Below are 20,778 nucleotides of genomic sequence, written 5' to 3'. Positions count from 1 at the left end.
AGGTTATTGGCTCACTTTTACAGTCCTGTTTCGAGTCAGTAACATGATCACGTTTCTGTTCATTGCTGTGTTCACATTCTGTTCCATGGGGAAAGATTTATTGCCAGGGAGCTGCTTACCACACACTGCAGACCTAATGCCCCAATGAATGAGGGAGGCGCTAATGGGGCCAGGCTTTAAAATGCAGATCTTTAGGCTGGGTGCGGTGGCTTATGCCTGTAATCCCAGCACTTTGGGAGGCTGAGGTGAGCAGATCACCTGAGATCGGGAGTTGGAGACCAGCCTGACCAACATGGAGAAACCCTGTCTCTACTAAAAAAATACAAAATTAGCTGGGCATGGTGACTCATGCCTGTAATCCCAGCTACTCGGGAGGCTGAGGTAGGAGAATCGCTTGAGCCCGGGAGGCGGAGGTTGCAGTGAGCCAAGATCACGCCACTGCACTCCAGCCTGGGCAACAAGAGTGAAACTTGTCTCACAAAAAAAAAAAAAAAGCAGACCTTTTTACTCCCTGGTTGCCTACCTTGTTCAGATCTGTGCCAACAAGCGTTTACTGAGTCCCTGCTAGGCAGTGAGTATTGTGCCAGGTGTTAGGAATATATAGTTACTTAAGATATGGTTGTGCTCAGGAGCTCATGATCTTTCTTGTTGGAGCCTTCCTCTCAAAATACCTTGAAAGCGGCATGACTTTAGGAATTAGCTTGGGGGTCCAGTGGCACTAGGTGAACTGGCAGTGCCACTGTCCCTGGTTAGACTGGCCTGGCAGGATGAGAACTAGGAAACCACTCCCTTCCTACCCAGCTGGAGACCCTTCTTGCTGAACCTCAGCTAGTCTTTTTGTAACCTAATCTCGGGAGTGACCTTCCATCACTTTTGCCATATTGTGTGTGTTAGAATCACTAGGTCCAGCTCACATGCGAGTGTGAAAACCACGAGGCAGGGGTAGTGTCATGGGGGCTATCTTGGAAGCTGCCTGCCACACTAGATAGTTCTTTTTTCTATCTTGGGGTGTGTAGCATGTATCTACTTCAAAGACTGATGGCAAACATGATTTTAAGGATTGTAAGCTTCTCTTATGTCCACCAGCACGGATTTTGCCCACTGACTCAGCAGTTTTGTACAAGTGAGGTCTAACATCCATTCTAAAATCTGAACAGGTGGAATTCTTTGAGCCCTTTTGGGACAGTGGAGAGCCCCGGGCTGGGGAGAAAGGAGCCCGAGGCTGGAAGGCATGGATGCACCAGCAGGAACGAGGTGGCTGGGTGGTCATCAACCCAGGTAAGTCCCTCTCAGTGAAGACGTGTACATTTTTTTCTTCTGGAATTTGTTTTTATGTCCTCTTGATTATTTGTTTATCTGCTTAAGCTATCAGTAGCTTCAGAACATTGCACAAACATCAAAATGTCAAAAATGTTAAGTGGATGTCATGGGTTCCCCTGAGAAGTTTTAAAGCAGTTGGCTTACTCCTTCAGTACAGGATGCTTTGAGGATTTGAAAGTTTCTGTAATTTTCCTTTTTCCTTTTAAAGGTTGCAACTGAAGAAGGAATCTTGTTAATAACTGCCCCAATCCCCATTCTTTTTTTTTTTTTTTTTTGAGACAGTGTCTCGCTCTGTCACCCAGGCTGGAGTGCAGTGGCACGATCTTGGCTCACTGCAGCCTCTGCCTCCTGGGTTCAAGCAGTTCTCATGCGTCAGACTCCTGAGTAGCCGGGATTCCAGGCACCTGCCACCACGCCCAGCTAATTTTTGTATTTTTGGTAGAGGTAGGGTCTCCATGTTGGCCAGGCTGGTCTCTCTGGTCTCAAACACCTGACCTCCAGTGATCTGCCCACCTTGGCCTCCCAAAGTGCTAGGATTACAGATGTGAGCCACCACGCCCAACCCCATTCTTTTTTAGTGTGTATTTCAGACAGTCTTTTTGTTATCCTGTCAATGTACAGACCAACAGATACTTTGAAAACTACCTTTTTAGGACTACTGTAAAGTAATTATTACCTAGCATTTACATAACTGTCATTCTAAATGACCCCAAAATACTTTCCAGATTTATACTCTAACACAGAGCTGCCCAGTATAAATATGTGAGCCTCTTGTGTAATTTCAAATTTTCTAGTGGCCACATTAAAAAAGTAAAAAGGAACAGATGATATTAATTTTGATAGTGTATTTTACTTAACCTAGTATATCAAAGCATTTCAGCATGTAATCAATATTTTAAAATTATTAACCAGAGATTCAGATGCCAATTGCATGCTTTAAAAGGAAAAAAAATTATTAACTAGGTATTTTGCATTCTCTTTTTAGTACTCTTTGAAATCTGGTGTGTATTTTACACTTTTAGCAAATCTCAGTGCAGACTAGCTACCTTTTTTTTTTTTTTTTTTTTTTTTTTTTTTTTGAGACAGAGTCTTGGTCTGTCGCCCAGGCTGGAATGTAGTGGGTCGATCTTGGCTCACTGCAACCTCTGCCTCCCAGGTTCAAGGGATTCTTGTGCCTCAGCCTCCCAAGTAGCTGGGATTACAGGCATGCACCACCACGCCCACCTAATTTTGTATTTTTAGTAGAGACAGGGTTTCACTATGTTGGTCCAGGCTGGTCTCGAACCCCTGACCTCAAGTAATCCACCCATCTCTGCCTCCCAAAGTGCTGGGATTACCGATGTGAGTCACCACACCCAGCCCAGGCTAGCTACTTTTCAAGTGCTTGATAGCCACATATTAATGGCGATATATTGGACAGCACAACTCTTAGACATTCAGGAACTGCTTCACTCCCTGCAAAGGCAGTTCCAGCATAGAGAGATCTGCCAGGCAGATGGTTTCATCAAAAGTTCCATAGGGAGGCCGGGCGCGGTGGCTCAAGCCTCTAATCCCAGCACTTTGGGAGGCCGAGACGGGCGGATCACAAGGTCAGGAGATCGAGACCATCCTGGTTAACACGGTGAAACCCCGTCTCTACTAAAAAAATACAAAAAAACTAGCCGGGCGAGGTGGCAGGCGCCTGTAGTCCCAGCTACTCGGGAGGCTGAGCCAGGAGAATGGCGTAAACCCGGGAGGCGGAGCTTGCAGTGAGCTGAGATCTGGCCACTGCACTCCAGCCTGGGCGACAGAGCTAGACTCCGTCTCAAAAAAAAAAAAAAAAAAAAGTTCCATAGGGAAAGAGGGATGGACAAGGACTCAGGAGACTGGCTCCCTGCCTAGGCTCAGTAAGCCTCTTTCCACAGGTGTGGCCTTTCTTTGTTTATTCATTTGCACCATGAAAACTTTGGATTAGGCATTGTCTTGCATGACAGTTCAGAGCTCTGGGCCAGGGAGCATCTCTATTACCACCAAGAAGCGAGAGGGGCCCTTCAGGTGTTTTCGGATAACTCTCCTCTGGGCAGTGCTGTCAGGCAGTGATCATGCCTCACTTGGGGCTGTCAGAGTCTCAGCTGTTTAGATTTCCTTGGAGTGTTCTTTTCCAAAAAGAATGAGAACTATTCATCAGGCTGACCAGTGGTTTTACGTATGAAGAAAAACAGCCTGCATGAAACGGAAGTAGGTACTGCACTCAGCCACTGAGTCTGCAAGACTGCATAAGCAAGGGCCAAAACACGGAAGTCTGATTAGTAAGTCTCCTCTCTGAGTGACTGACTTAGCATAGGTCTGTGTTTTTAGGCTTAGTTTTTTGTTTTTTTGGTTTTGTTTGGTTTTTGTTAGAGAGCGAGCCCATTACAATGCATAGTATCTGTTACACAGTTTGCTGTGTTCTGCATTTCTGTGACAATAAAGTTTTCATAGCAGTGTCACAGACTAATTTTACTTCTGTGATAAGTTTCCAGATGTCTAATGGTCACTTAAAATCAGGTGTAAAGTTAGTTTTCTCCAAAGGGGAATGCAAATTAATACCAAAATCTTGACTTTTAGCATCAGGTTAGAGACTTGTGTTGGTATTTACATTCTCTGCAAGCTTCTCACACATTTCCATTGTGGAGAAACTTCTGCTGAATTTATGAATTTCTTTCTAATGAATTTAGTGGAAGTCCTCCAAAAAACTAGGAGGGTCAAAAGAAAGGCTGAAAATTTTCTTGATTCCAGCAAACCTAATTGGTAACAGTTTTTGTTTTTATTGTATTTTTAACTTCTCTTATTCATCCTGAAAGGTTAGCGTTTAAAGGGTAGCTGATTACATCAGGCAGTCGAGCATTTTTCATAGCATGTTTCTTCTCTCTTGCCCTCACTCTCTGTTACTATGTAATTGTTATACATGAAAGCCATGTAATCTTTTGAGTCTTTCATGTAGTAAATTCAGGTATCTAAGTCTGATGTATGACTCACAAAGGTAGTATCTCTTATAAGAGTTTTTCAGAGTGATTAAAGGATACTTTAAACATAGATCTTTAGAAGAAAGTGATAAATAAATTTAGTTTTCTTCTCTGAGAAACTCAGAAGAGCATTTAGGCAGAATATTGGGGGAATAATAGAATGCTAATATATACATTATGCTAATATATACTGTATATAATGCTAATATATACAATATATAATATACTATAGATACACATTATGCATTTACATTTTTTAAAATATTTTATTTTGAAATAGTATAGAGTCACAAGAAGTAAAAAAAATGTACCAAGAGGTTTTGTGCACCCTTCACCCAGTTCCTTCCAGTGGTGGTACCACAGTACAGTGTCAGAACCAGGGAACGACATTGGTACAATCTGCAGAGTTGATTCACATTTCACCATTTTACATGCACTCATTTGTGTGTGTGTTTCTATAGTACCAGGCAGTTTCTATCACGTGTGTAGCTTTGTGTAATCACTACCGCAGTCAAGATACAGAACTGGTGGACTACTGCAAGGCTCCCTCGCGCTATCCTTTCTTAGTCACATCTGCCCCTTCCCCTCCCTAACTCCTGGGAACCACTAATCTGTTCTCTGTCTGTTTTCTGTTACCTCATGAAGGTTATATAAATGGAATCATAAGGTATATAACTGATTAACAAAATTGTTTTAGTTGTAAAATATATATGATAAAATTGATCATTTTTAAGTATACAGTTGAGTGACATTAAGTACATTCACACTGCCATGCAGCCATCACCTCTATCGACCTCCACAACTTTTTCATCCTCCCCAATTCTGTACCCATTGAAGACAAATTCCTCATTTCTCGCTCCCCTCAGGCCCCAGCAGTCATCGTTCTACTTTCTGTCTCTGTGAATGTGACTACTTTAGGAGCCCGGTAGATGTGGAATCATACAGTAGTTGACCTTCTGTGACTGGCTGATTCCACTTAGCACAATGTTGTCAGGGTTCATCCATGTCGCACCAGGATTTCCTTCCTTTTTAAAGCCGAACTTCTCCACTGTGTGTATATACCACAGTGGTTTAGCCATTCATTTGTCAGTGAACACTTTGGTTGCTTCCACCTCTGGGCCGTTGTGAATAATGCTGCTCTGAACATGGGTGTACACTATCTGTTTGAGTCTCTGCTTTCAGTTCTCCTGGGTAGATACTCAGCAGTGGAATTGCCTCATACGATAATCCTGTGTCTAGTATGCCGTGCTGTTTTCCATGCAGCAGACGGTAGCTGCACCATTTTACATTCCCAGCAGCAGGGCACCAGGGTTCCGATTTGTCCGCATCCCTGGGAACAGTTGTTTTGTTGTGTAACTTTTTGAGATTGGCTTTTTTAGCTTAGCATAATTTTCCTGAGATACATACAAATTGTTGCATATATCAGTAGTTTGTTCATGTTTATTGCTGAGTAGTATTCCACTGTGTAAATAGACCACAGCTTAACTGTTCAACCTACTGAAGGATGTTTGGATTGTTTCCAGGTGTGGGCGATTATGCATAAAGCTGTTTCTGAGCATTAGCATATAGGTTTTTGTGTAAACATGGGTTTTCATTTATCTGGGATCAGTGCCCAAGAGTGCAGTTATGCTAAGTGTGTGTTTAGTTTTGTAAGAAACGGCCAAAATGATTTCCTGTGTGGCCATACCATTTATACATCTTCTTTATTTTCTAACCTTGAACTTTACAGATGACACTGGCTTTCCTCCTCTTCCATTCTGCACGTTCAGAGTTAGGAAACAAAGTGAAATAAATTATTGGAGATCCTGATTTGGCTTTTTTAAAGGCAAGCTCTAGTGAGCACAGGTCATAATTAATTACAAGGTCCCTGGCTAAAAATTCTGATGGCTTAAGAAAATCTAAACTAGTACCATCATTAAATGTCATTTAGCACTCTAAAACTATGTTGTCCAATATAGTAACCTCTAGCCACATGTGACTATTTAAAAATAAATAAGAATTCAGGCCAGGTGTGGTGACTCACACCTGTATTCCCAACACTTTGGGAGGCCAAGGCAGGTGGATCACCTGAGGTCAGGAGTTTGAAACCAGCCTGACCAACATGGTGAAACCCCGTCTCTACTAAATACAAAAAAATTAGCCAGGCGTGGTGGCACATACCTGTAATCTCAGCTACTCAGGAGGCTAAGGCAGAATTGCTTGAACTCGGGAGGCGGAGGTTGCAGTGATCCGAGATTGCGCCACTGCACTCCAGCCTGGGTGACAAGAGCGAGACTCCGTCTCAAAAAAAAGGAATTCAGTTCCTTTACTAGCTACATCTCACGTGCCCAGTGAGTCACATGTGGCTACCCCGTTAATGCAGATATATATGGCATTTTCATCATCACAGAGCATTCTGCTAAACAGTACTGTTCTAGAGTCTGTGTCATTTCCATTCTAATCACTATACTATTAATAATAATTTGATTTTATCACCTTGTCTTCCGTGGTTTCCTGAGGACTTGACTGATCACAAGGGAGGTCCTAAATGCCACTGAGTATCCTGGGAGGCTGGCATGGCTCTTACACATCTTGGCATTGCGGGTGCCCAGCCATCCCTGACATAGCAGGCTGATTGAGTGGCGGTGGTGGTTTTCTTTGCTGATGAGGTGAAGAAGTCTCATTCTTGTCTAGATGAAGATGACGATGAACCAGAAGAGGATGACCAGGAAATAAAAGATAAGACTCTGCCCCGGTGGCAGATCTGGCTTGCTGCTGAGCGTTCCCGAGACCAGAGGCACTGGCGGCCCTGGCGCCCTGATAAGACCAAGAAGCAAACTGAGGAAGACTGTGAGGATCCCGAGAGACAGGCATGTATCCTCCGCCCCAGGCAGGAAGCTGACCGGGGGCCTCTGCCTGCTTTCCATTCCCGTGCACTTTGGTTATCTGAAAGGAGGCCGCTGGAGCTCTCTTAGCAGTTGGCTAGCTTAGGAGATGGTAACCTGTTCCTGTTCTCATCTGTGAAACTTCCTTCCTGCTGGATATCAGTGTAGAATTTCCTTGGCTGCTGGTGATGAGGAAGCATATAGGCGCTTGACCAGAGAGCTCCTGTCCCCTAGTAGGTGGATGGGCCCTTGTGGTCACCCCTCTGGAGATTGACTTCCAGGTCATTCAGTGAATTTTTCATGTGGAACCCTGTGGGATACATACAGATTATTCAGAAAACTCGTAATCACCGTCCTAGATTCTTTCCTTGTGTCCACTTTCCCCACCCCACTCTTGGGTCCGTGAAGCTGTAGCAGATACAGACTGAACTCTAGAAGACAAGAGGGACTGGCTGTAGGGTCCTTGTTGAACAGTTGGCATCAGCGTGTCTTGCGGAAGAAGAAACTAGCATTTATTGAATACCTGTGGCGTGCCAGGCACTTCACCTGTGTTATCTCATTTACTGTTACCATGTGACTTGCTACATGCTGCCCCATGTTTAGTGGCCAGCAGCTCTGGAGGTTTTAAATTAAAATGAAGAAATGCTATCTTGATACCTGGAATTGATCCAGTTTCACAAGATACCAACTCTGTGTCTTGGAGCTCCGTAACCTTTTCTACAAATGAGGTACCCTGAAGGCAAGGAGTTTATCCCCTTTGTTTACTGCTGTGACGTCAGTGCCTAGAACAGCATTCGTCCTGTGGTGAGCGCTCAGTGAATCCTCTTGGATGCGGAAGGAATATTTGTTTGATGACAGAGTGTCTGCTCTGGGCAGAGGGATCCGCACAGGTGAAGGCCCCAGAGTGCCAGGAGCGTTTGAGGAGTGGGGAATGGGGTGGCCAGACTGGAGTGAGGACACAGAGAAGTGGGGATAGAGACAGAGGTGATCTCTGGAGGAAGGAGGGGCCAGCTTCTAGGGAAGCCTCAGCTCACTGGAGGTCTTGGAGAGGGGACTGCCCGTGAGGCCTCTTGCCTCGCTGAAGCTGAATGTCTGCAGAACAGTGGAGTCTTTCTTTGGTAGAGTTCACAGCCACCCTTCTGGAAGTCGTTTCTCGAGGCTTGGAGTCCCAGCAGTCTCCTGGAAGCAGATTTCTGGAGCAGACTGCTGCTGCGAGCAGTTTCTTGCCGTTTAGCTTTTTCTGTAATCAAAGCCTGGGGGAGAAAAGCTTTCTAATTTATTTTTAACGTAGAGAAGCAGCTTTCTGATTAATTGATGGTTTTGATTGAATCCCATATACTCTGGTTTATTGTGCTTATGTTATGATTTCCTCTTTGCTGAGAGCCACAAAGACCAGTCAGATAAGCAGCACCAGGACACAAAAGGTGGCCTCCTTGGCCTTATGTTTTTAAATTATTACATGAACTCAGCTACAGACATTTACAGTTAGTATTAAGCTCTTATAATTGCTTTTAACATGCTCCATTGCTCCTGTAGGTTCCTTCTTACCTTGAGTCTGTTTATCTAGTTTTGAGCATATTTTTCATTTCTTGGAGCAATTTTATACAAGAAAACCACAAATAGTAAAGTTCTTATCTTCCATTGTACAATAAAAATTTTTCACCATCATGCATTATCAAAGTACAAAAGCAATTATATACGCTTTCAGAAGTGAGCATGTTCTAGATTTTCTACAAATCCATCAGGATACTTTGAAAGCTTCTGGCTTAAACCTGTTCATGCCTTCTCTCCTTCCCAGGCTTTCCCATGTGTGGAAATGTTAATGGCACCACAGGGCTGCCTAACAGTTATTCTCCAGCTGTCCAGGCTCCTTGAGAGGCCTCTGGCTTTTGCTAACAGAGAGCTAAGCTTCTGTCTATCTAAAACGAATTTAATTTGAATAATGTTGAACCATTAGTACATGCACATAAAGAGAACTGTGAAAAATGTGCAGGTTTGGTTTTGTGACATGGGTCGCTTTATTTTGCCTTTGTTGCAGGTGTTGTTTGATGATATTGGGCAGTCTTTGATCAGACTTTCCAGCCACAATCTTCAGTTCCAGCTGGTGGAGGCCTTCCTGCAGTTCTTGGGTGTGCCTTCTGGCCTTACTCCTCCAGCCTCTTGTCTTTATCTGGCTATGGATGAGAACAGCATCTTTGATAATGGACTTTATGATGAAAAGCCCTTGACTTTTTTCAACCCCTCATTTTCCGGGGCTAGCTGTGTTGGCCGCATGGATCGGTTGGGCTGTCCTCGCTGGACCAGGGGTCAGAACCGAGAGGGCGAGGAGTTCATCCGCAATGTCTTCCACCTTGTCATGCCTTTGTTTTCAGGCAAAGAGAAGTCCCAGCTCTGCTTCTCCTGGTTACAGTATGAGATTGCAAAGGTAATTCCAGACTCGTCCTCCTGTGTCTGGGGACTTTTCATTTCATGTCAGTGTTTATAAACGGGATTGTAAGCCTCTGAGTGCTCTCCCTGGAATATGCCCCAGCGCCGCCTCCTCCAGTGACCCTGAAGGCACCTTGTGTGTGTTTGCCCTTCTGAGGGGCCACAGCAAAGAGGAGTGAGACAGGAATGAGTCAGGCTACCTCAGTGACTCTCGAGCTGTTTATTGTATTATCTTGCACTACCCGGTCCCCGTCCATATATGAGCAGTGAGTGCTGAGAACAGTTTTAAAGCAGCGTCAGAGTACTCAGGGGTTTATTAAAATAGATAAGCTTTGGGCGCGATGGCTCACACCTATAATCCCAGCACTCTGGGAGGCCGAGGCGGGGTGGCTCACGCCTATAATCCCAGCCCTCTGGGAGGCCGAGGCGGGGTGGCTCACACCTATAATCCCAGCCCTCTGGGAGGCCGAGGCGGGCGGATCACCTGAGGTCAGGAGTTCGAGACCAGCCTGGCCAACATGGCAAAACCTCGTCTCTACTAACAATGCAAAAATTCGCTGGGTGTGGTGGTACATGCCTGTAATCCGAGCTGCTCAGGAGGCTGAGGTAGGAGAATCCCTTGAACCTGGGAGGTGGGGGTTGCTGAGAGCTGAGATCACACCATTGCATTCCAGCCTGGGTGACAGAGTGAGACTCCATCTCAATAAATAAATAAATAAAAGATAAGCTACTTCTAATACTTACCCTCCTCTTTCTGCTAGAAATGAGTCTGAGTCAGCTGTTCTGTCCTCTGCTGGCCACAGTTAGTATTGGCTCTCTTAGCACCCAAGTTCTGAAGCTTTAACTACAGATTACACACACCAGGTTGTATTGAAATAGTATGTTAAAATGTTGTGGCTACATCTCTTTGGAGAAGAACATTTGTAGGTATCAGCCTTGTTTATAGAGATTTCAGCTGGAACCCTGGATTGTAAATTTGGGCAGTTATGGCCCTGGTAAAAATCCTCATTTCTTTTCCAGCTTAGAGAGAGCCTCAGTGTTTACCAGACCCGTGATAAAGGGGGAAGTATAGACGCCTTTTTCCCTGTCAGTGCTTTCTACCGTTGGCAGCAGAGGACGTCTTAATTTCAGAGCACCTGGGGTCATTCTTCTCTTTTTCCCTGTAGGTAATTTGGTGTCTGCACACTAAAAACAAGAAGAGATTAAAGTCACAAGGGAAGAACTGCAAAAAACTAGCCAAGAATCTCCTTAAGGAGCCAGAAAACCGCAACAACTTTTGCCTCTGGAAGCAGTATGCACATCTAGAGTGGTTGCTTGGCAACACGGAGGATGCCAGAAAAGTTTTTGACACAGCACTCGGCATGGCAGGAAGCAGAGAACTGAAAGACTCCGACCTCTGTGAGCTCAGTCTGCTCTATGCTGAGCTGGAGGTGGAGCTGTCGCCGGAAGTGAGAGGGGCTGCCACGGCCCGAGCTGTTCACATATTAACCAAGCTGACTGAGAGCAGCCCCTGTGGGCCCTACACTGGACAGGTGTTGGCTGTTCACATTTTGAAAGCGCGAAAGGCTTATGAGCACGCGCTGCAGGACTGTTTGGGTGACAGTTGTGTCTCCGATCCAGCTCCCACCGATTCCTGTAGCCGCCTAATTAGCTTGGCTAAATGCTTCATGCTCTTCCAGTATTTGACCACAGGGATTGATGCTGCTGTGCGGATATACGAACAGGTATTTGCAAAACTGAACAGTTATGTTTTCCCAGAAGGCTCTGGCGAGGGGGACAGTGCCAGCTCCCAGAGTTGGACCAGTGTTCTCGAAGCCATCACACTGATGCATACGAGCCTGCTGAGGTTCCACATGAAAGTGAGTGTTTACCCGCTGGCCCCTCTGCGAGAGGCGCTCTCACAGGCTTTAAAGTTGTATCCGGGCAACCAGGTTCTTTGGAGGTCCTATGTACAGATTCAGAATAAGTCCCACAGTGCCAGCAAGACCAGGAGATTTTTTGACACAATCACCAGGTCTGCCAAAGCCTTGGAGCCTTGGTTGTTTGCAATTGAAGCTGAGAAACTGAGGAAGAGACTGGTGGAAACTGTCCAGAGGTAATTCCAGACCGTCCTGTTCGTGTGCCCCGCCAATGTTTATGAAATGCTTGCTGTGTTCCCCCCACCTTGCCGGGTCTCAGGAATACAGGGATGAACACGGCACGGTGCCCGGAACACCTGCTGTGGGGCTGTAGGTGTCGTAGAAAAATGGTTTGAAAGGTGATCAAGTCACAAAGTAGCGGCGCCTCTCAGGAGAGGGGTTGGTGGCGGTCGCCTGGGTGTGCTTCTCGGGAGTGTGAATGTTGCTTCTGTGTGCATGGGTGGTGGCCGTCAGACCACGGGAATGCTGAGAAGCCGTCACGGAAGCCTGGTGGCTGACAGCACAGGGGCTGGGTGGCAGCTCTGGATTCCAGTGCCAGCTCTTCTCGGCTGGGTGACTCGAGCCGGCCGCTTCCCCTCTCATAGCTCCCTCTCTGTCAAATGGGCATGAAGAAGCTACGTCATGGGGTCTCTCTGAGGGGGCAGTGAGGTAAGTGCTTGGCACAAAGTGTGTAACGACTGGGAGCTTTTGTCAGCATTCTTAGTGACAGCACTGTCATGTTTAAATACCATCTTCGATACGATATTTTCTTTTTTTTCTTTTCTTTTGAGACAGGGTCTCACTCTGTCGCTCAGGCTGGAGTGCAGTGGTGCAGTCTCAGCTCACGGCAGCCTTGACCTCCTGGGCTCAAGTGATCCTCCCACCTCAGCCTCCCCGGTAGCTGGGACTACAGGCACCACCATGCCTGGCTAATTTTTTTATTTTTTATTTTTTGTAGAGATGGGGTTTTGCCATGTTGCATAGGCTGGTCTCCATCTCCTGAGCTTAAGTGGTCCTCCCATCTCAGCCTTCCAAAGTGCTGGGATTACAGGAGGGAGGCATGGCATCCGGCCTGATCCAGTATTTTCTCTCTAAAGGTTAAATGTTAATCTGGGGGACACATTAGCTTAGGCATCATTGTTTTCCCAGAATCTTTGCTGTTGCTTCACTCTGACCTTATAAATTAGCCAAAACTGTCTTTGAATAATATTTCACTTGTTTTTTATTCCTTCATTGGGATTTTGTTCACTCCATGTGAGCCTTGCTTTCTCTACTATAAATCAAAAGGTCTTTTCTTCCTGTAAAGTAGAATTTGCATTCTGCTGATTAAAGGGTAGCTTGCTTGCTTTCTTTTCTTTCTTTTTTTTTTTCAGATGGAGTCTCACTGTGTTGCCCAGGCTGGAATGCAGTGTGACGTGATCTCAGCTCACTGCAACCTCCGCCTCCCGGGTTCAAGCGATTCTCCAGCCTCAGCCTCCTGAGTAGCTGGGACTATAGGCACCAGCTAAATTTTGTATTTTTAGTAGAGACGAGGTTTCACCATATTGGCCAGGCTGGCCTTGAACTACTGACCTCATGATCTACCCACCTCAGCCTCCTGAAGTGCTGGGATTATAGGCGTGAGCCACTGTGCCTGGCAAAGGGTAGCTTTCTTTAGAAAACGGGCGGGGGGGTTTTGGTGTGACTTCAAGACAGACTTGATGTGGTGTAGAAACCACAGAACTCTTGCCTGTGCCTTCTCCTGGCCTTGGAGAAGCCCCGTGCACAGCGCCCTGTGCCTGAGGGACATCTCTTCCCTGACTCTCTCTGATCCGGCTGTTGCTGACACTTGTCATCACTAAGGCATCTCTCCCTCCTGTGATGTAGGATGAGAGAACTGTGTCAGAGTCACATGAGCCTTTGTCTTGCAGGTTAGACGGTAGAGAGATCCACGCCACAATTCCTGAGACCGGCTTAACGCATCGAATCCAAGCCCTGTTTGAAAACGCCATGCGCAGCGACAGTGGCAGCCAGTGCCCCTTGCTGTGGAGGATGTATTTGAACTTTCTGGTAAGAAAATATTGAGATGTTTTGTGTTCATGCAGAGCTCTACCTCTTCCTTCATTAATGAGAAAGTACGGCTGTCCAGAAGCCCCTGCCCGGGAGAGCTGGGAGGCCATATTTCACTCTCATCTTCTTGGCATTGGTGAATCCCTAAGAAATCCTGATGGGATAATGTCAGATCTCTCAGGACTTGGGAAGAGGTTGCAAGTGGTCCATCTCCTCAAAATATTTGGTAGAACGAAGTTGAAGAGTAGTTACTAGGCTATTGAGTGCAACAGGATTTAATGTGGGTTTCTCTAAGTTGACTTAAGTTGGCAACTTGCAAAATGGTCTAAGAGCTTTCCTTTGAAAGAGACCTATATTCTTTTTCATTCTGCTCATAGGAATTTCTAGGTCCTGATTGTTTTATTTTTAAAAGAAAAGGTTCAGGATGGGTGCAATGGTTCAGGCTGTAGTCCCAGCACTTTCGGAGGCCAAGGCAGGAAAATTGCTTGAGCCCAAGAGTTCGAGACCAGCCTAAGCAAGATGGCGATACCGCATCTCTACAAAAAAATTTAAAAATTAGCTGGGCACTGTGGTGTGAGCCTTTGGTCCCAGCTACACCAGAGGTTGAGGCAGGAGGATTCCTTGAGCCCAGGAGTTTGAAGTAGCAGTGAGTTATGATCACACCACTGCCCTCCGGCCTGGGTGACAAAGTGAGACCTTGTCTTTTTTAAAAAAAAAATGCAATCTAGAATGTAATTTTTAAAATCAACATTTCCGGCCGGGTGCGGTGTCTCACGTCTGTAATCCCAGCACTTTGGGAGGCCGAGGTGGGCGGATCACGAGGTCAGGAGATGGAGACCATCCTGGCTAACACGGTGAAACCCCGTCTCTACTAAAAGTACAAAAAATTAGCCGGGTGTGGTGGCGGGCGCCTGTAGTCCCAGCTACTCGGGAGGCTGAGGCAGGAGAATCGCTTGAACCCGGGAGGCGGAGGCTGCAGTGAGCCAAGATTGCGCCACTGCACTCCAACCTGGGCCACAGAGCAAGACTCCATCTCAAAAAAAAAAAAAAACTGCAAAAGTTTGTGCATTTCTCTTAACATTTATTCTTCAGACCCAGAAGCTCTGATCTTATGGTTTGACTCGTGTGTGAGCTGGAAACTTGCAGGCAGGACGCTGCTGTTGGTAGAGACAGCAGTTTGAGGCAGCAGAGTCAGGAGCCCGGGGTTTTAGTGAAACCTCCACTCCTGTCATCAGGCTGCTCAGCTGAGGGAGCAGGGCAGATGCTCCCTGATATTCCCAGCATAAAGATTCCACCCATCTTTACGTTTAAAATGGTGGAGCTCGCACATTTGCCAGTTTAACTTGCCCAGTCTTTTACAGGTAGAGGCAGGGTAAGGTGCAAATGTACCATATTTTTACTAAGAATCTGCCATTAGCCTAGTTTGGTTGGGTTGTAGACAAAAAGTGCTTGTTGGCTTTGAAAAAAATATCTGACCCCTTAGGGAATTTCTCTCTTTTTGGAAAGGTAGTATTGGAACTAAGGACCAATTAGAGCAGAGTGCCCATAGCAGTTCCTGAGGCATCTGGGCAGGCTCCTAGCACTTTGTTAACACAGGGAAAAATCACATTAGGGCCAGCATGCAAGAGGAAGGTAGCAAGTGTCTGAAGAGGCAGGAGAAGAGAGCCTGGCAGGCCAGGGGGAAGGCTAAGGCTCCCTGGAGGAGGGCTGTGAGGCTGGTTGTGCGATTGTGCCTTTTTGTGTACATGTGCACATACATGCATGCTTATACATATGCACATACATACACTCTTGCAACATGCATGCAAGCGTATTTGCTTGTTTGCACTTTTTTTCCCTGTAAAAATGTTTGAAGGAGTTCCAGACCAGCCTGACCAAGATGGAGAAAGCCCATCTCTACTAAAAATACAAAATTAGCCGGGTGTGGTGGCACATGCCTGTGATCCCAGCTACTCGGGAGGCTGAGGCAGGAGAATCACTTGAACCCGGGAGGCGGAGGTTGTGGTGAGCTGAGATCGCGCCACTGCACTCCAGCCTGTGCAACAAGAGCGAAACTCCGTCTAAAAAAAAAAAAAAAAGAGTTTGAAGGAATTAAAGCTTATTCTTGGCCATGGAGAATATGGGAGGGAAAGGAATTGGACAAACAGCAGTTAAAATTTTCCACTAATGTTGGAACTTAGCAGGTTAAAACCTCACTTGTAATAGAGACTTTCAAATGCGCTGTTTTGCATATACATTAACACTCTCCACCAAACTTTTTTTCTTTTCTTTTTTTTTGAGATAGGGTCTTACTCTATTGCCCAGGCTGCTGGACTGCAATGGCACTGTCACGACTCACTGCAGCCTCAACCTCCTGGGCTCATGCAATCCTCCCACGTCAGCCTCCTGAGTAGCTGGGACTACAGGCGTGCACCACCATGCCTGGCTGGTTTTTTTTATTTTTTTGTAAAGATGGGGTCTCACATGTTGCCCAGGCTAGCCTCGAACTCCTGGCCTCAAGCAGTCCACTCACCTCAGCCTCCCAAAGTGTTCAGATTATGGGCGTGAGCCACTGCGCCTGGCTTGTTTATTGTTTTGTTGTTTTAGCTAAAATTGCAGTTATTTTCAAGATACTTAAAATCCTTTAATTTGGACGTGTGCCTACACAATAAAGAAGGAACTATGAGTATATAAGCCAGTTAGCTGATTTCATGGGATTGATGAAAGACGTCGTAAATAAAAAGGGCACAGTGGCATTTCTGAATTGTGAATCATTAGATTTTCTTTTACCCTCTAGTATAACTTCTTCCATCCTGTTGACAGCTGGCAGGAATTGGTATATATTGAAAGGCCATCATTTACAAGATCTGGTGGGAGGGAAAAGAAGCCCCCTTTTTTTATCTATCAGAGATAAACCAGTAAACCTCTCAGCAGAGTGTCCGTCTTCTCTCAGGAGCACAAGGAGGGAGCGTTATAGAAATGGATCTTTTTTTGTTTGGGCAAGGTTGGTCATGTTTTGTTAAATTAGTTAAAAAGCTGTATAAGGTAACAGTTGCTCAGATTTGTTTGTAAGGAGATAAAAAAAGAGAATCAAAATTTGCAAGAGCCTGAAGACCTTCAGCTTCCTCGTTTTCTTAGAGATGTTGCTTCCCCCATGGGGAGGCAGCACACGTCTGCTAAGAAGGTAGACAAATGCCAAAACAAGTGATTACGAGAAACCAGATAGCTTCTCTACACGGAGGGCTCAGACACTTGGGACGTTAGTGATGCAGCCGACAGGCAGCTGTCCGCCACTGTCACTCGTCTCCCCCGTGGTCCTGCGGGGGAGAATTATTAATGGCCCAGCTCAGGTCTGAGTCGTGAGCATTTTTTGTTTTTTTGAGACAGGGTCTTGCTCTGTCACGCAGGCTGGAATGCAGTGGCGCAATCTCAGCTCACTGCAACCTCAACCTCCTGAGCTCAAGCAACCCCCACACCTTAGCCGGGACCACAGGTGCGCGCCACCGTGCTGGGCTAATTTTTGTATTTTTGTAGAGACAGCATTTTGCCATGTTGCCCAGGCTGGTCTTGAACTACTGAGCTCGAGCAGCCCGCCTGCCTTAGCCTCCCAAAGTGCTGGGATTATAGGCGTGAGCCCCCGTGCCTGGCCAGCATCTTGTTGGCTGAGTTCTTCGGATGGTTTGTATGAGATTCAGTTCTTGGGGCTTCGTGTGAGGGAGAAGGCCTCTGTATGAAGTCTCCATTCCCGCTTCCCTCTGGGAGACTGCCCTTGGCCGAATCACACACTCACTCGGGGACCCATCAGGGCAGTTCTCCTCCATTAGCTGTTTTCTTAGGTTCCCAGCAAAGACCCTGTTGGTTCCCTGAGATGCTCCCAGTCCACCTGAGGAGACATTTACCTGGCCACAATCCCGTGGGGTGGCAGACACAGTACCGTCGGAACTCCAGCAAAGAAGAGTTGCCCCCTCTGTTAGGTTTCAGTCCTGACTTAGGAATTTCATGAGGAGTCTCAGTTGTCAATTCAGAAGGTGAGGAAGGAGGACCAGGAGAGCCAGATAGCGCCCATGAACTCTTCCCTCCCTTGAGACTCTGCACCAGTCAGAAGGCAAAGGTACACACAGGCCACGTCTCAGAATATGAAATCATGCACGGAAGCCACACATAGTCACAGCAAGCTTTCACTTGGCGTCAAGCCCTTCCAGACCTCCATACAGTAGGGGCGTCTCCAGCGCTGATGGAGGCTAGCCAGCTGTGTACCTGGATTTGTTGGGTTCCAGGATTAGCTGTGCATGGTGGAGAAAGTACAGTCATAAAGTTTTTCTTCTTTCTTTCAAAAACGACAAAAAAAGTCTTAAATTTTGTCAGTATCTTAGGAAAGGACGCTGAAGTATGTTGTCATGGGAAGGAAAGACAGCGCTCCATGGCTCTTTGGTTATAAATTCAGAGGCTCAGCCTCAGAACTGGAGGCTCCCGCCAGGGAGGACACTCAGGAGTCCTCCGAGCCTCACAGTTGGCCCTGTGCGTGGCACTTGCAGAGGCTGCGGACAGACTGGGCCTTGCCTGAAGCAAGGTTATCACAGTTCCGGTCCCTGTGACTGTGGGAGTTAACAGTTGAGAAGGACCGGCCATGGAGTCCTGGCTACTTGGGAGACTGAGGTGGGAGGATTGCTCAAGCCCAGGAATTCAAGGCTAGCCTGGGCAACATAGACCGTGAAAAAAAAAAATTGAAAAAGGAATGAGGCCATCCTTGGTAGATGGAGTTCCTGAGATGTAAATTGGAGATTGGAGTCCCTGGATGCCACTGTTCAGGTTTCTGGGAGGCCGGTCAGCAGCCCTCACTGGTCCCGGGCTGGATGCTGTGCCCCAGCCGCTTGGCTGGGCAAGGTTGGTGTCCCCTAGAACAGTCTTCTGAGGGAGGGGAGCCTGAAGGACGGGGTGGATGGAAACACAGAAACTTCAGCTCCACAAGCCCTGCCTATGCCCACTCCTGGCTGCACAGCCAGCTACCTGTGGAGCTGCCCGTGTGGGCTGTGATTCCTTGGAGGGGCTGGAGAGGGGCTGTTGTCAGCGGAGGTCCCAGGCTGGGTCTCCTTCCACACTGGGCTGGGAAGGAGGCTGGGTGGCTGAGTCGCGATGGAGGGTTTTATATCTAGAGAACACGTGCTGAATATCCACACAGTGATGCTGAGATTGCTGATGGAACTTGCACCTTTAGTAAGGTAGTGATCACCGTCCTGGCCGCCTCGTTTCTCTAAAAGATGGTTTTCAGAATGGCAAGTATTAAAGCAAGTATCTTCTCTATGTTTTCTATATAAGTATCGTAGAAGATTTTCTCTATTTGTATGAGGTCTTCAGCCTCATCTCACCGACGCTGCTTGGTTTCAAGCACTGTTATAACACCCAGACGTGACAGCCCACAGCAGAGGAGGAGATACGAGACTTTAAAAAGTCAGACGTGTTCAGGGTTGACACTCTTGGGCCGTTTGTATGGGAGGAAACAACCCCAATACAGCAGTGGCTTCTGAGAGTGCTCCCTGGCACCTGCCCCCATCCCACGGCCCCCGTGACGGTGACAGGCTCTCCGCACAGGCAGGCTCACTGAAGCTGAGGGGCTTGTGCCCGTCATCCAGGGGCGTTTGTGTAGCCTTAGCCTCTGTGTGTCAACGAATCATGTGTGTATTTTCTCCCCCTCACCCCAGGTTTCCTTAGGAAATAAAGAAAGAAGCAAAGGTGTATTCTACAAAGCGCTTCAGAACTGCCCTTGGGCAAAGGTAAGTGTTAAAGGCCATGGTGTCTCCAGCTTCCCGAAGACTTCCCGCCAGGGCTCCGTCCAGCTAGTGTCTTCCCGGCCTGCTCCGCGGCACCGGGGATGCTCAGCTCATGGATGCCATACCCTGTCCCAAGGTACATCTAGAGCCTTTTCCTGGTGGAGCTGTCCCCTGTGGAGTCAGAGCCTGGCCCTGCCTGGGGCTGGAGCTCATGGAAGTGTTGCCGTGGGTAGCAGGTTTCCCAGCATTTGCTGAGTTCAGCCCAGATGCCGAAAGAGTTGGGATATATCCCAGCCCGGCTGTGAGGGCCCAGGTCAGGTGACACTCAGAAGTCAAACTGAGGGTGACGGCCAGCAATTCGTGGCCCCGCTTTTGAAAGAGAAGGCCTCGCTTGGCGTTTGCTCGCTTTTGCGAATGTGGTGTCCTTCCTGGACGTGCCCAGTGCTGCCCGAGTTAAGAAAGTCTGAGCCAAGGGGAGCAGGGGCCGTGGGGAGCGACAGGATGGCAGGGTCCCCAGGAACCTGGCCCTTGCTTCCTGAGTTCCTCCAGCATGACAGGAAGTGGAGGCTGAGTGGGGTGGCCTTCCTGCCTGCCCCTAGGTGTTATACCTGGACGCTGTGGAGTACTTCCCCGACGAGATGCAGGAGATCCTGGACCTGATGACTGAGAAGGAGCTCCGGGTGCGCCTGCCGCTGGAGGAGCTGGAGCTGCTGCTGGAGGATTAGAGAGCAGCAAGGCCAAGTCGCCCACCCTGCAGAGCTAGGAGGCGTGAGCGGAGAACGTGTGTGTTAGGAGACCTCGGCTTTCGAAATGTTCTTTCTCGATGGTAATAATGTGGGCTGCCAGCCTCTTCACATCTTGCACACTTTTTGGGTGTGTAAATGACACAAAAGCTATTTACATATTATATATGTGAATATGTGTATATTTGTATATAGCCAGAGAGTCATGCCAAGGGGTCATTAAACCGATGATGATTGACGTGTGGCAGCGTCCTTGCTCATTCTCTCCCTGTGCGCAGCCAGCACCGGCCCCTGCATGGTGAGTGAGTCCCCTCCGCTGGCGGCGTGGTGGCCCTGCCAGGCCCTCTCTGAGATAAAGGGCTGGTTTTTCAGCACTAGGATGTTTTCCCCAGGCTGGTGAGCAGATTTTACCCTTGTGTTCAGACCCGCAGTTAACGCTTGATGTTCTGGCCTGCACGCAGGGTGTGGAAAGTTCCCTGAGTTTACCCCCGCGATGCCTCCGCCTGGAGCTGGAGAGGCAGCGTGCCCTGGGGCTGCTGAAAAACTCAGGCCTGACCAACAAGATGTCGAGAGCATCACTGTTGTTTTTTAAAAGCCTGTTTGAGATTGCTGACATGAAGTTCTGAAAGACGACTCCGTGCTTCCCAAGACTAACTGTCAGCTCGGAGGGCTGAGAAGGGGGTTCTGAGCTTGAGTCAAACAGTGGCTCATGCGCTTCATTAGAAGCGCTCGTTTCCTCAAAGGAG

General features: G+C 47.4%; 1 protein-coding gene across 3 annotated transcripts in view; it reads left to right on the top strand.

The window, feature by feature from the left end:
• Positions 1-20,276, top strand: part of NRDE2 (NRDE-2, necessary for RNA interference, domain containing) — a 52,716-nt gene extending 32,440 nt beyond the window's left edge. For all 3 annotated transcript variants that reach the window (XM_025390928.1, XM_025390927.1, XM_025390929.1), the window contains 7 exons: positions 1,158-1,278; positions 6,978-7,153; positions 9,207-9,593; positions 10,762-11,690; positions 13,404-13,542; positions 19,221-19,292; positions 19,889-20,276. In XM_025390928.1, the coding sequence (XP_025246713.1) occupies positions 1,158-1,278; positions 6,978-7,153; positions 9,207-9,593; positions 10,762-11,690; positions 13,404-13,542; positions 19,221-19,292; positions 19,889-20,014 (1,950 nt within the window). In that variant the 3' untranslated portion in view covers positions 20,015-20,276. The remainder of the gene's footprint in view (positions 1-1,157; positions 1,279-6,977; positions 7,154-9,206; positions 9,594-10,761; positions 11,691-13,403; positions 13,543-19,220; positions 19,293-19,888) is intronic.
• Positions 20,277-20,778: the final 502 nt, after the last annotated feature.

The sequence above is a fragment of the Theropithecus gelada genome, chromosome 7b, assembly GCF_003255815.1.
Source record: "Theropithecus gelada isolate Dixy chromosome 7b, Tgel_1.0, whole genome shotgun sequence".
NCBI classification, from domain to species: Eukaryota; Metazoa; Chordata; class Mammalia; order Primates; family Cercopithecidae; genus Theropithecus; species Theropithecus gelada.
The sequence above is the reverse complement of the archived record's forward strand: the minus strand, read 5'-3'. Positions and strand labels throughout refer to the sequence as shown.